Below are 15,129 nucleotides of genomic sequence, written 5' to 3' on the forward strand. Positions count from 1 at the left end.
ATGTTTTCTATTGAGACTAGAGACAAGAGGCTAGATATATTCTATTCAGCAATTGAGGCTAGAGACAAGAGGCTAGATATATTCTGTCCTTGGTAAAAAGAAAGCTTGGTATGTTTGTTTTACTCTGTGATAGAGGTTATATATATATATTGTTAATTGAACAAGTGTGGACACAGATCAGTGTGGATAGTATATTTGGATGTTTGACAGTGTTTTATGACAAAATTGTTCTCTGGTTTTTCCCCATAGGGTTCTATGTTGTGCACAGTGACAGCCAACCTGTACCAAACACTAAAATAGCAGCGTCTTTTATTTAATATTGAGTTTTAATGTTCAAGACTGTCATGGAGGAGACACTACTTTAAATCAGTGCCGACCGTTCATAGATTTTATTTAGCTAGACATTGCTTTTAATATCAAATCTACATTTTGTACATATTGGCCAGCCCAACGTACTATGAGTGCCTGTTAATTAAACAAGAGAGCCTTTATATGTTTCCTTACCCTGTTATGGAGGATATTTATTCCTTTTTTTTCTGCATACTATACCATGTATGCCGTCAAGGAGACTATATAAGTTTTCTGACAAAGAAATATTTGTTTTGTTTCTCTGCAAAGAGACCTGGTCACTTATTTTACAAAAGCGGATGTGGCATGTTCCGTTCGCTCCAAAGGGATGTTGTGTTTTCCAACGCTGTAGATCAGCTTAGGTGTGTTATGTTACTATCCAATACAGCAGGTGGTGAAGACCCAAGCATTGAAGTGTATACCGAAAATATATAGCAATTTATCTGAAACGCAAAAAATTTGCCAGTTTGTGATTTGCACACTGTTTTTTTTTCTGTTTTAGACCCTGAAATATTTGGTTTATACTGTTTACATTTCATTTGTAGTAATAAAGCTGCAAGATAAGAACCATGGGAATAAGAAAATATTCAATAAAAAATGGTTAAAATAAGGTTCAGCATTAGATTTATCTGATCTTAAAAAAAAATTAATTTTCAGACGTAAACTGCAAGCTAAACTGCAAGAGGCCGAACAGAACGCTGAAGCCGCAAATGCTAAAGTGAGCTCACTGGAAAAAGCAAAGAACAGGCTCCAAGGTGAACTTGAAGACTTAGGAATTGATGTCGAACGAGTAAGTATTCTCAGTGTCACTTTACTTATTGCTTCTGTAAACATCTTATAATTCAAGTAACATAAACCCAGAATATTTCTTGTTCCAAGGCTTTATTTTGGGATTCGTGTAATTTCTAACAACTGTGTATTGAGACTGTCAGTAATTCATATTCAAAAGGATGATTTTGGTGAACATAAAAATTTGATATTTAATTGCGAACTTTTTTATTGATATACATGTTTCTTGCTTTAAGGTCACCCCGGATTTTGGTTAGTTCGTGTGTTTTCATAACTTTTTCGTCGACTTAGGAGTTTTGAAGTATATACCGCCTCTGTTTTTAAGGCTGATTTATTGTTTTACTCTTTTAGGCCAATGCTAACGCTAATGCCCTTGAGAAGAAACAACGTGCTTTCGACAAAACCATCCAAGAATGGCAAGCAAAGGTTACTGACCTTCAGTCTGAACTTGAGAATGCACAAAAGGAAGCAAGAAGCTATTCTGCTGAACTTTTCAGATGTAAAGCTCAATATGAAGAATCTCAAGATTCAGTTGAGGCTCTGAGAAGAGAAAATAAGAACCTTGCTGGTAAGTCAAATATTAGATATGTTAAAACCTTGCTAGTAAGTCAAATATTAAATATGTTTGATCCTTGTTGGTAAGTCAAATATTAAATATGATTTAGTAAATGCAAGCTTTGTACGCTTTGCCGGTTTTATCAGAACATGAAAGTTTATTAGGCATTTACGATGTAATTATACGTTATCATTTTTTCCATTACGTTGACATGTTTACCACATTTAATTGTTTTATTGCAGAGGAAATCCACGAGCTTACAGAACAATTAAGCGAAGGTGGCCGAAGTGTTCATGAGGTCGAGAAAATCAAGAGACGTCTTGAGATGGAGAAAGAAGAACTTCAAGCTGCTTTGGAGGAAGCTGAATCTGCCTTGGAACAAGAAGAGGCTAAAGTTATGCGTGGACAACTTGAAATTTCTAATGTTCGAAGTGAGATTGAAAGGAGACTGCAAGAAAAAGATGAGGAATTTGAAAACACACGGTAAGTAATCTGCAATTAATAGTAAAAATATCATGATTCAAGATGGAAGCAAAATATTCAACATTGAAAAAGGGAAGGGAAAAATATAGGGATGCAGTGTTTTATATCTTTTATGTTAATGATTTAGCGTCACCAAGTATCACACCAAAACAAAATCACTTGCACGAAACGAAGCCATCCTAAATATCTTTTGTTTTAACTTTTAGTCGTAACCACCAAAGAGCTCTTGATTCCATGCAAGCAAGTCTTGAAGCTGAGGCAAAGGGCAAAACTGAAGCAATGAGGATCAAGAAAAAATTGGAACAAGACATAAACGAACTTGAAATCGCATTGGATTCTTCCAATCGTGCTAAGGCAGAACTTGAAAAGAACATCAAGAGATACCAACAACAAGTTTCAGTAAGTGTTTAAAATGGCTTATGCCTATCACAAATTGTGCCTGTCCCAAGTCAAGAAGCTGTTCAGTGGTTGTCTTTATAGTTATTCTAAATGATTTTAGTGTCATTTTCGGAAATCGTGTTGATGGAAGATCTTTGTTAGTCTTGATATTATACACAACTTTTAAGTTAGATTATCCCAAATCGCCTTTAATTTATTAGCAATACTGGTAGTTTTTTTAGTACATTTACTTAAACAAAGTACTAACAAATTTTATTATGTAAACCAAACTTTGATTTTATCTTTCAATCTACAACTCAAAGCTTACTATTGGAATTGTTTGAAGGTAGATATATTCATACATCGTATATTTTGTTTATAGGAAATGCAGAGACAGATTGAAGAAGAACAACGCCAGCGTGAAGAAGTTCGCGAATCATACAACATGGCTGAGAGAAGATGTAACATGCTTTCTGGTGAGGTAGAGGAACTTCGTACAGCACTTGAACAAGCCGAGCGGGCTAGAAAGGGGGCTGAAAACGAATTATTTGAGGCTAACGATAGAGTTAATGAACTATCTGCAGAAGTCCAATCAGCCCAAGGTCAGAAAAGGAAATTGGAAGGGGATATTCAGGCCATGCAGAGCGATCTCGATGAGATGAACAACGAAGTTAGAAACGCAGACGAACGTGCCAGGAGAGCAAATGATGATTCCGCAAGATTGGCAGATGAATTAAGAAGTGAACAAGAACATAGCCAACAGATCGAGAAATTCCGCAAAAGTTTGGAGAGTCAAGTCAAGGATCTCCAGGTCCGACTTGAGGAGGCCGAGGCTCAGGCTCTCAAGGGTGGAAAGAAGATGATTGCCAAGCTGGAACAACGAGTATATATATATTTTTTTCTAAATTAAAATTATATTGACTGCCTCTTGAATTTCAATTTGAAAGTAGATAAAGCATAAATAAACAATTAACCCTACGAATAACAATTAGCAAATTAATGAATATGACGATTTCCTTTGATTTAAGATATAACCCTGTTAAAAGAAAAATCAAAGTAGAACTAGAAAATAGTTAAGCGATAATCATGGCGATTTGCTTATCATTGAGGTAAAACGACTTTTTTAACGTTTAAAATTATTACTTTTAAAGGTACGTGAGTTGGAAGGTGAACTCGACAGTGAACAACGTCGTCATGCTGAGACACAGAAACATATGCGCAAAGCAGATCGCAGACTTAAAGAAATTGCCTTCCAAGCTGATGAGGACCGCAAAAACCAAGAAAATCTTAATGAAATGATAGAAAAACTCAACAGCAAACTCAAAACATACAAACGTCAAGTTGAGGAAGCTGTAAGTATTTGTGACTCAAAATATCTTATTTAATGTAAAATGCTTTTTTCTCTACTAAACTTGAGTACAGTTTAAAATTTATTTATGTGTATATATACCATATGATATCAGTCACTGGCGACCTGTGTAAAAACAGAATTTAAAATTAAATTGGTTTCATTAAATGGCTTATACTTACACATAAAATATAATTCCAAGAAGATTAAACATCGCATTCACTGTAAAAACGTAGCTCGGTTGTTTTGTTTGGACACTTTAACAGTTAGGTATAAAAAAAATAGTAGATTATTCATGTCAATTTGTTAAATATGCGCAATACAGATATGGAATTAAACTTTTTACCTTTTTTACTTTTTTTTACATATTACAGGAGGAGATTGCTGCTATTAATCTAGCTAAATACCGAAAGGTTCAACAAGAGCTCGAGGATGCTGAGGAGCGAGCAGACTGTGCCGAAGGTTCTCTCCAGAAACTCCGTGCTAAGAACCGTAGCTCAGTTTCTGTAACTCGTACTAGTTATACTACGAGCACTGTAAGTAGAGTACTTTAATTGAATATTTGTTTATTATTTCATTTCATATTAATGAAAATCAAAGATTAAAAATTAAATAATTAGAACTTGAATATAGTTAGATTTTACCATATATTTTAAAGTAATGTTCAAGCTTGTGTAACTTACAGCCAAACAGCAGGTTGAAAAGCATGGACAGATCTGACATCTAAAGAAGGTAACAATTCGTTGTTAACCCTATAAACTAGTTTACCTTCTGTGAAAATAAATGAGTACTTATTTTTATATTTCTTTCTGTAGCTCGAATAAGCCATTTAAGGCAGGTAGTTATTAGTTTGTGTGTTTTGCAGTGGTTTTATTTTTAACAAATCACTCATTACTCCATCGTAACACTGTTCATTACATTTGTATCATTCTTCATTTTAATCCAGTTACTAAATTGATGAAGTATGGTATGGGTTGGCGGGTGGTCGGGTGGGTTTTCGACTGCCAACAGTTTTCGTCCAATCATTGAAGTATTATATTGACTTTTATTTTACTTCCAACCAATGATTTTCAAATTTTGATATGTTGATACGTATGACCGCCGGTATGGAAGTCAAGTACGATATTGACAATTTTCACTTTTGCCATTCAGGAGTAATGGTTCTTGATAGATTGAAAAATGGCATTTATGTCGTTTCCGTGCAATTACTTATGAACTGTTCAACCGATGCTCATAAATTTTAATTTGCTGTTACTGATGACAAAATGGAGGTCAAGTTCCATATTGATGATTTTCACTTTTGCCGTTCAGGAGTTATGGTCCTTGATAGATTGGAAATTTGCACTTTATGTCGTTTCCGTGCAATTACTTATGAACCGTTCAGTCAATGCTTTTAAATTTTTATATGCTGTTACTGATGACAAAAAGGTGGTAAAGTTTTATATTGACGATTTTCATTTTTGCTGTTCAGGAGTTATGGTCCTCTATAGATTGGAAATTAGGCATATGAGGTGGCAGGTAAAAAAACCCATAGAAGTGCTTTTAAAATACAGAAAACCCAGTTTGCTGTCAATTTGGCAGCTCTTTCCTTGTTTAATCTTGTGTATGACATGTTATGAGGCAGTTACACTTTTGCTTCTAACATTTTGTGTTTCTATTGACATTTTTAACAATGTTAAAGTGATGGCTGATTTTTTTTTAAATGTTCTTTACCTAACTCTGCATTGTTTATTAGCTGAAGAACAGTCGATCTTACGGTGGGTGCTTAACTATCATGGTTCGCAATTAAAAAAACAAACCTTTTTTTATCATAATTTGTTTCAACGTTGGAATTGATTTTAGTTATGGTTTATCATTTGCTTGCTTGCCTTCGTGTTTATTGATACTCAGAAACTTTTGATTTCTGCTTTTTATGATCGTTTTTATCTGGTAATACAATGCAAAAATAATTCTCATAACTTTTTGCGCTTGTGTTTTAGTTATTATTGTATTGTGTATTAAGATATTCCATTTACTACTTATCAATGTCACGACTTTCATTTTTTTTTATTGTAATCTTGTTTAATAGTTTGACATGCAGTCTGTTCTAAAGCTATGTTTCATTAAATTACTTGTCAATTAAACTTAATGCAACTTTGGCATTCGGCAAAGGTAATGCTAATGCAACAAAATTGTGCTTAATGAAAAAAATAATATACGACCTTGGTTCATTTACCTGTTCGTGGGGTGCAGCTGCATTACAAAACTATACTTGAAAAGATATAGACAATATGGTGCCAAAAAAATCCACATGGGATCAATTAACGAAAAAAGAAAATGTTCTTCTCTGTATATTTTTAATGAAGATGTTATGTATCCTGTCAGGTTTATTGTATGTTTCTCGCAATTAAAGACTTGATTATATTACCAGGTTTGTATCTCTGACGTATGTCAGAAAAGTTTCTATGACAACGAAGAAGTTTCATTCTGTTTGTTCTAAAACTCATATTACTGAACTTTCTATTGTGTGATATGTTTTTCTAATAAACATTTTTTTCTCTGTTTACAGCCAGCTTCAAGTCCGTCATTAAATTCTAGTAATTTGCTATCGCCTAGATCTGCATCTCGTGGAACTGGACTTTATCGTCGCTCTGTGACTCCTTCTTATGAGGAGGAAAATCATTATTGAATATCTACATGTTAACATCTGACCAGCTACTACACAAGGAAAACAACATTCTTACCCGTGGAGTTGCCAGGATAATGTGGTTCATTGTTGACTATGATTTATTTATTTTATAGGTTTTATAGTTTTAAATTTAATTTATTGACTGCAATTTATTTTGGAACTTCATGGATTTATAACGTGTATATATTTAATATAGTATGATCCCTCATAAGGATATATGTAACAGATACAACAGTTTCTGTTGTGCAATTTTTAAAATACATTAAAGCTGTGTATGTCTAAATGAATGTGTTTGTTGTATGTTCATCTTACACAATGTATGTCCAATTTTAAACAGAAAAGAGACTTAATGGTGTATTTGGAAAACTGTGATCTCTTGGTATTCTGCACCCCAATCACATAAACGACTATGGCGATTAAACGTACAAAACAATTTAAATGTCACAATGCTTTTCAGTATGCTAAAAAAAAAGACTAATGCGTGTATAGTACAACAAAAATAATTGTTGTACAGAACACTTGGGAATAACATGAAATCATATAATGTACTTAGAGTTGAGTCATATTTGCTTTGCTGGTATGCTGGATTTGTTTTACCTTTTTTCAGTCTGATTAGCCACGAATTTACCTTTGGTTCCCTATTTTCCTATTGAAAACAACATTATAAAGCCATGCTACACCTTACAGATTATTATGTCAAATAATACAGATTAAGAAACCGAAAATTAGTTAACCAGTATTGTAGCCAATACGGAATAATCTATGTCACAAAGGAACATGTTCTCAACTGACATTAAGATAAACATAACTTTCCCTTCCTAAGGACCTAAGTTCATCTCATTTTAAATGTTTACTCCACCATTATTATTATTATCATCATACTAGTTCAGTTTGGGCCCCCTGCAAAAGAAAAATATCGACAAAACAAATTCCTTTAACGAAAAGCATAAGTAATGCAGACTGGCTAAGGAAGCCCAAACTACCAACATTAAGCTATAGAAGTTAAAGGGAGACATGATCCAGATAAACTACAAAGGAAATTGATATAACCATTACCAAATCTATTAACTGTAAAACAAAATATCTGTTAAAATGCAGATTTAGACAGTATGGCAATTACATAAAGTGACTAAGAATTGCGTAATGTTCATCCATAAAAATATATAAAAATGTTAATATCACCGAATCAAGGAATAAAAAAAATCACAACTACAATTTAAAGGTTCTCGTAATATGGAACAAGCACAAGAAGAAAAGGACATAAGAGTGATTACTGAGAAGCCTCTGAACATTACGTTACTTAAATGCTGACACATTTGTTCCATTTTACATATCAAGGATCATATCCCAACTAGATTATGTTACTTCAGTTTGCGATCCCTTAAAACAATATATATATCGACACATTTAATAGGTAAAAAAGATACACTACAAAACCATTTCCTTGAACGAAAAACTAAACGTATGCAGATATGTCAAGAAAGCTAAAAATAAATTTGATAAAGCAACACAAGTGATAAAAATCAGAAGAAACTGAAGTAAGACAAAGCACAAGAACAACCTAAAAACGATAATGAAACTAGACCGAACACTAAAGTTAGAAGTAAAAAAAAAAATAGTATTAGAGCAGCAAAAGTATAAAATAGATTTCCAGAGATTTAAGACATTGTACCATCAGTTTACAATTTTTAGAAACGGTTAGATGATTATTGGTTAGGAAGATAGTGAGATCAATTACGGAGATTACAGAGCCATCATGTGCCGAAAGTAACAAAAAAAAAAAACCCCAAAAAACACACACAAAGAATCCGAATGAGAAGTTTGTTCCAGCAATCATCATCGTGTATCCTTATGCATGTTAATGATAAAACAGGCATTGCTAACTTCAGCTTGCACCAAAATAAAAAACCTAGAAGTATTGAAAAGAAAGCCTTAATATTCTTATACAAGGAGGGCAACATAGAATTGGAACATGAAAACCACTTCTGTATATTCATAACTGCGAAAAGATCAATCACAATATTTATTAAGTAAACAATGTCAATGAACAAGTTTATTAACAAAACGTTAATGTGAGCATGGAAGCATTATGATATAACACTTTCAAGATATAATAGACACGCTAGTGTCCTTCATACCCGATACTTGGAATCTTAGATTTCCACCAGGCAATATTTCGTTATCAGTTTATGAAAGTGCTTAAATCGCTTTAATTAAGGATATCGTTACAAGAATTTTTTTAACACTTTTAATAAATTTTACTGCAAATATAGGCCTATCAGTAAGTTGACTTTTAACTGTCCATGTTTTTTATTGATTGGTTGCTGTCTCATTAGAAATTTCTCACATCTCCTTTGATATACTAAAAGTAATTATGACATTTTTTTTACTTTAAAGATTAAATTGAATTTGAACCTTTATTCTTAACACAGAAAGAATTAAAAACCACAAATTTTGAAGAATTACATAAGAGATATCTTTGGGTAACATTTTTAACGAAACCTAAAAAACAAAATCCCCAATATACATAAATTCATGTCACCCCAAAAATATAGCGTATATATCTTAAAGAGAACGACACATGGAAGCTTCTGAAAGGCCTTCAGCAAATAACAAGGGTCCATAGGCTACAATACAAACCAAATAACATATTTGAAGGGGTCTTATTTGTGGGAAAATGATTTAAGCTGACATGAAGTTTACTTAAAAATATTCGCTCTTTACATATCCGACGCCTCCAGCAATGCAAAGTTTTGATTTACAGTTTACGCCTTGGTTGGTTTAATTTGTTAATACGAAACAACTTATTTACTTATAGAATTAACACTTTTTATATGATAATCAGACCAACATAGAGTACGTGCTTTATCTGAAAATTGTTTTAGGTGTTCTATATGTGCCTTGAAACAGCAAACTAAGCTGAAAAACAACTAGCCGGAATCTTAAGATCGACTTTGAAAAATTATAACCTAATCATTACACAGGGAACATAAAATAGAACTAGTTGGTTGATTTTTGAGAGTTCTGGCGTGCAGTGGCAAATATACTTAGAGCGAAGGCAATCATACAATAAATCAAAACATTAGAACACAGGGATGAAGAGTATACTAGTAGTTTCATTCGAACTGCGACTGGATTAAAACTTGGAAACATTGGTTAGACACAGAAATTTTGGTGACCTACGTTTACCTCAAAGTGATTTTGCACAGTTTCACTGACGTGTTGCGAGCTCGACAATTATTACAAGGGACATTGGAATTAAAATGTAAACACATTGAGAGTATCTGTTCATTCTAAGCAGGGATAAGCAATATAATCTGTGGTAGGAAAATCGAACGATGAAGAGATAAGTCACTATTCTTAAATATTGATTATTCATTTTAACCTGCATCATTTAGTTTCAAGTTTTAATGTAGATCCGGGGTCGAAATTGAGTGGAGTGGAAAATATGATAGGCAAATTAAGAATCCCTACCATACACCCAAACATCAAATTTAAAATCTATATGGGTCTCCGTTCGTTACAGAATTACCATGCACCTATATTTTTTGAGTCTGTATAGAAAAGATTTTTTGATTTAGGGAATTTTCTTGTAATATTCAGGGCGATTTGTGTTTGATTTTTAGAAATAACCATGAGATTTACATTTTGAAACTGTATAAGAACGAGTAAAACATGACCTTCATCTGCAAATGTTATCAGTGTAAAATCTGCTAGTTCAACTTACTTATCCGAAAAATCATATAGTGATTAAGGTTATAATTGTTTGTTTGCCTTCATGTTGCAGTGAACGATGTTTCGCACTAAAGATAACAATAGTCAGAGCCAAAGATATCAGGTATGAGCAGATAGAGTGCATAAAAGGATTCATGAAAAATTGTACGCAAAAAACAAGAAGCGGAAACATATGTAAGGATTAACGTGTTCGAAGGCTGAACCTTTATAGTCACGTGTGCTATATGAAAGCTTCTACACCCGGTAATGAAAAAACATGCAAATGAATATATACTTGGTAGCCCTGAGACTATATAATAAACCAACACAATTTTTTTAAACCATAATCCAATAGTGAAGAAGAATAATAAGAATAAGAACATTTCTTGGTCCAATTAAGGGCTCTTGACGGGCAACATGACATTTATACACACAAAACAATACACTACGAAAACTTTATGCTGGATCAAATATTTACCCTTTGGAACCTATTAGTTCGATAACCGTTGAAACATATATAGACTACCGAAACAACACAATCATGAGCTGATAAAAACAAAATCTGCAGAATGGATCTATTTAACCTTCGAATGGTGAAAACTGACACCTTGTGTGAAAAAACTTGTATTGGTTCTTGCAAATAAAAAATTGTCAAACATAATTATTTTCATTTCTTCCTGAGAAATATTTTGTAAATCAGCGACATTGATCGGTAGTTAAATTGGCTGTTCATGACTTGAGAGTATTTTTAGTCGTAAGAATTTTTGTGAAAATAGCGACAGGTCCTCATAGTTCGAAAATCGTTACACTGCATCCGATGTAAAAGTACTCACTTATAGTCGAGCTAAAAACGTGATTTATCAAAATGAAAGTAAAGTTTTCTCTCCATGTGTCAACAGTTTATCCCCCCCCCTTTTCGCGATGTTTAGAAATTAAGAATCACATACACATACAGAAACACACACAATTTCAATATAATATTATATTTTTGAATAATTTCAACTATGGCTCGCCGTATGGAATTCAACACTGAACAAACCCATGGCGTATGTAGTAGGCTATAAAAAGGACCCTGCGTGGCAAAATGTGTAAATGAGTACAACACTGTCTGTTTTCTCATATCTTTAATTGACATCAGAAATGATGGAGATCTGAAACAATAAATCAATCAATTAACAATAATCATGTGGATATTCCTATAATGTGAAACAATACAAACGAGAAAACAAACGGCCTGATCTACAGACACAAACAACAGTAAACAGTAATACAACTATGGCAACTAAGGGTATGTATTGGAACAGACAGGTCAAGGAAAAGTTATTGTATTGCCTAGAAAAATAGAAAATGCCAGTTTTGCTCACTCTATACTGTTGTAGATATAACTTGTTTTCATGCCCTTTATCTAATATATAATATTAGAAAACCATATCTTATTATCTTAATAACCTTTTTGATAAGTTTCATAACTTGAAAAAAGTAACATAAAGATGATCTATTAATTTGGCTAATGTCAAAATGATGACATGCAATTATATTCTGAATTCTGTGATTATCTGAATCCTTTATTTGTAATAAGAAGGGCAAAAGCTTTGAGAACAAATATTCAGGAACTGATCATGAAGTACATCAAATAACTGAATCCTTTATTTGTAATAAGAAGGGCAAAAGCTTTGAGAACAAATATTCAGGAACTGATCATGAAGTACATCAAATAACTGAAACTATAATATAAAAAGAGAAGTGGTGTTAATGTTAATGAGACAGCAACACAGCGACAAAAATAACAAAAGAACATCTATTATAGTATATATACAGCACTGAAACAATTGACAGGTGGATACACAAAGGTAAGCTCTAAATCGTCCTGAATCTATAGAAAATTGTGAATAAATTTAACAGAAACAATCAATTATTTGCCATCAAAACCCAATTTTCCAAATAGGGTGACCAGTCACAATTAAGGACAAAACCTGAACATTAAAAACGTTAATAATCTAAAAAGTTACCAACATTTACTACTTGAAGACATTTTTCAGTTTCCATATACGGGAGCCAAGAATTGACAATGTCGTCCGATTATAAGACAATGTTTACTTGAAAAAAAAATATCGCCAAAACGTTCAAGTAAATTGATGACCAATCAAATCGGTATATGTTAGTCGAAGAACCGTTTGCCTATCTGACTCTTGACGTTCGGGTCAAGTACAGTCACCTGTGCAGATTAGCTAATATATACCATACCGTCTTGATTGTTCAGTAACTATTAATTATTGTTTGTTATATGTATTAATAATCATAATCAAATTGTATTGTCTGGATCCATTAATTGTTTGATACACTTGTAATGACTCCTACGATTAGGTATAATAAAACTATTAGTATAAGTATTATCTTTATTTACCAAATGTTTACAATATTTAGATACAATTATACGTATATCATAAATAGAAGATGAGGACAATGTAGAAAATACAAATGCAGTTATATATATCAATATGATTCCAAACAGCAAATATGTGATACAATTGCAATATATATCATCTCAAAGTAATGCATGTTATTAAATCAAAAAAAGTAATTTCTAAACTTCCCGAGAGTATAAACGTTCCTTAGTTGCTCAAGCCCTTAACATTAGTAGTACCAAGGAGGTGGTATAGAAGGCTATACAACCTCATTGGTAGACTAGTACACAATAATTGCAATAGCAACAAAAACAACAGATGGCTAACGTTATTTTCAATGCAAAATAATATCACTTTCAAATTTTGTTTTTATATCACAAATTGTTTGGGTAGAAGAAAATAACTGTTAAGTAGGAAAAAAATGTTTTTTTTTATCCACTGTATTTATTTTGAATAAAATAAAGAGCTGTTTTTGGATGAGAAGAAACCAGTATGCTACATCAGATTTAACCACGGACATATTAATGTGAAGCATCATGTATAGAACACGAGAGGACCTCTATATAGTTGAAAACAGTCTTTTATTCAAAGTTATTGGCTTTGAACTGTACCTTTCAGTAACTACGAGTACTCTCATACTTTGTGTCCTGAGTCCCTTTGTTAGTTTTTCGTGTGTTTTGTTTCTATCAAATGAGTTTAGCCTTTTTCAACTGATGTCTATAGTTTGTTCTTATGTTGTGCTGTCTCTCACTGTCCCCGGTCATGGTGAGGGTTGGATTCCCGCAAACTTTTTCAACCCTGCAACATTCTGTATATGCCTGTCCAAAGTCAGTAGTCTGTAATTCAGTGGTTGTCATTTCTTGCTATGTATCATGTTTGTTTTTCATTAATGTTTGGTGCCTATATCAGGCCTCTAGTTTCCTCGTTTTAATTGTTTTACATTTTTCATGTATGGGCCTTTTACAGCTTGCTATGCGGTATGGGTTTTGTTCATTGTTGAAGACCGTACGGTGAACTATATAGTTGCCAACTTCAACTTGAACTTCTACGTCATTTGGTCTCTGGTGGAAAGTTGTCTCATTGTTAATCATATCACACCCTTTTATTTTTATATTTATTTTAAGTCTTTTTATCCATACGCTTCAATGGAGGTTATAAAAGTAATGCTTTATTTATAAAAGTAAAATTAAATACAGAAAAAAAAGTAACCGCTGTATATAAAACACACAAACAAATGTTAATTGCTGACCAAGTTTTTTGGAATAAAAATCTAACCGATCTTGTTTCGTTGGAGCCATATTACAGCCTTTACTTAATACCTCCTTTAACTTTGACCAAATTAATTCTTTCATTTCCATAAAAAAAAATATATTTTGTTGTTGATAATTTTAATACATGTATACTATTATCAGTTATGACGAAACGAGTAGTGTACGTTTGAAGAAACAGTATGAAGCAACAGAAGGAATAAACACTAACACATTTCGTACATAAATATCATATATTCTATAATGTATATAATGTTTTCGGTATTTACATCTTGCAAGTGCTTACACCTCACTAGTCTGAAAATGACAGGAGTGAACAGTTATATAAATAACCATTTAAGTTAAACAAGATTGAAATTTGATTTCTTCCATACATCTTTCTTTTCTTGCATATAATATGTTCGCTATAAACAATTAGGAATAGTAAAGCTGAACTTGTTTATTTGTATTTTACCCACTGTATGACGCGATAAACAGAAAGGACAAGATCACGCAAGGAATCTTTGTTAATCAAAAGCAATACATGTGTCCTATTTCATAAGAATCTAAGAATCAAAATCAAAATATAGAGTATTTTGTGTAATAGAGGAAGGTACCCTATACCACCTGTTTTACAATATTTGTTATTGCCGCAGCGAAATAATTACCGAACATTATTTTTCTACGACCGGAATATCATGGCGATTAATAGCGATTAGTTGCTTCAGATTTTAATGTCTACACTTGTGCGTGATTTGTCTATATTTACACTGGTTTACTTAGTAAATGAAAGTAATTAACAATATTTATGCATGTTGTTAAACGTTTTCGAGGGCCGGTCTGGTCTTACTGGATATAATCCTTAGTTTCTGGTTTTACTCATTATTCCTGTTAAGCTATGCAGAGCAACAATCAATGTCAAATCTTTTTAATATAATCAAATATTATAAAATAGGTATACATGTATATATAAACCAGAACATTGACTGTATTGTGCACTCGTACTTTTTTTTAGAAGCCATTTAAGTTCTGACATACAGATCATTAATACCACATGTACTAAATTGTAAAGTATTCCCATCTTATTGATAGACAATTAGTTATTGCAAAACTGAGAGCAGATTTGTTTTATGTTGGCACGTTTGACAGCACGAAGAGTGAAATAAGAAATCTCTCTTTTTCAGGCTCTTATT

At 32.6% G+C, this 15,129-nt stretch overlaps 1 protein-coding gene across 7 annotated transcripts in view; it reads left to right on the forward strand.

Annotated features, from left to right (window-relative positions):
• The window catches only part of LOC127708637 (myosin heavy chain, striated muscle-like), a 30,814-nt gene extending 23,961 nt beyond the window's left edge, over window positions 1-6,853 (forward strand). For 4 of the 7 annotated variants that reach the window (XM_052213674.1, XM_052213672.1, XM_052213673.1 and 1 more), the window contains 8 exons: window positions 1,006-1,138; window positions 1,489-1,705; window positions 1,936-2,176; window positions 2,383-2,575; window positions 2,937-3,437; window positions 3,706-3,906; window positions 4,277-4,438; window positions 6,451-6,853. In XM_052213674.1, the coding sequence (XP_052069634.1) occupies window positions 1,006-1,138; window positions 1,489-1,705; window positions 1,936-2,176; window positions 2,383-2,575; window positions 2,937-3,437; window positions 3,706-3,906; window positions 4,277-4,438; window positions 6,451-6,570 (1,768 nt within the window). In that variant the 3' untranslated portion in view covers window positions 6,571-6,853. Of the gene's footprint in view, window positions 1-1,005; window positions 1,139-1,488; window positions 1,706-1,935; window positions 2,177-2,382; window positions 2,576-2,936; window positions 3,438-3,705; window positions 3,907-4,276; window positions 4,439-4,587; window positions 4,635-4,717; window positions 4,741-6,450 lie in introns of all 7 variants that reach the window. The other 3 variants (XM_052213676.1, XM_052213678.1, XM_052213677.1) reach the window with 3 other exon arrangements.
• The last annotated feature ends 8,276 nt before the right edge of the window (window positions 6,854-15,129 follow it).

The sequence above is a fragment of the Mytilus californianus genome, unplaced genomic scaffold (genome assembly GCF_021869535.1).
Source record: "Mytilus californianus isolate M0D057914Y unplaced genomic scaffold, xbMytCali1.0.p SCAF_7, whole genome shotgun sequence".
Taxonomy (NCBI): domain Eukaryota; kingdom Metazoa; phylum Mollusca; class Bivalvia; order Mytilida; family Mytilidae; genus Mytilus; species Mytilus californianus.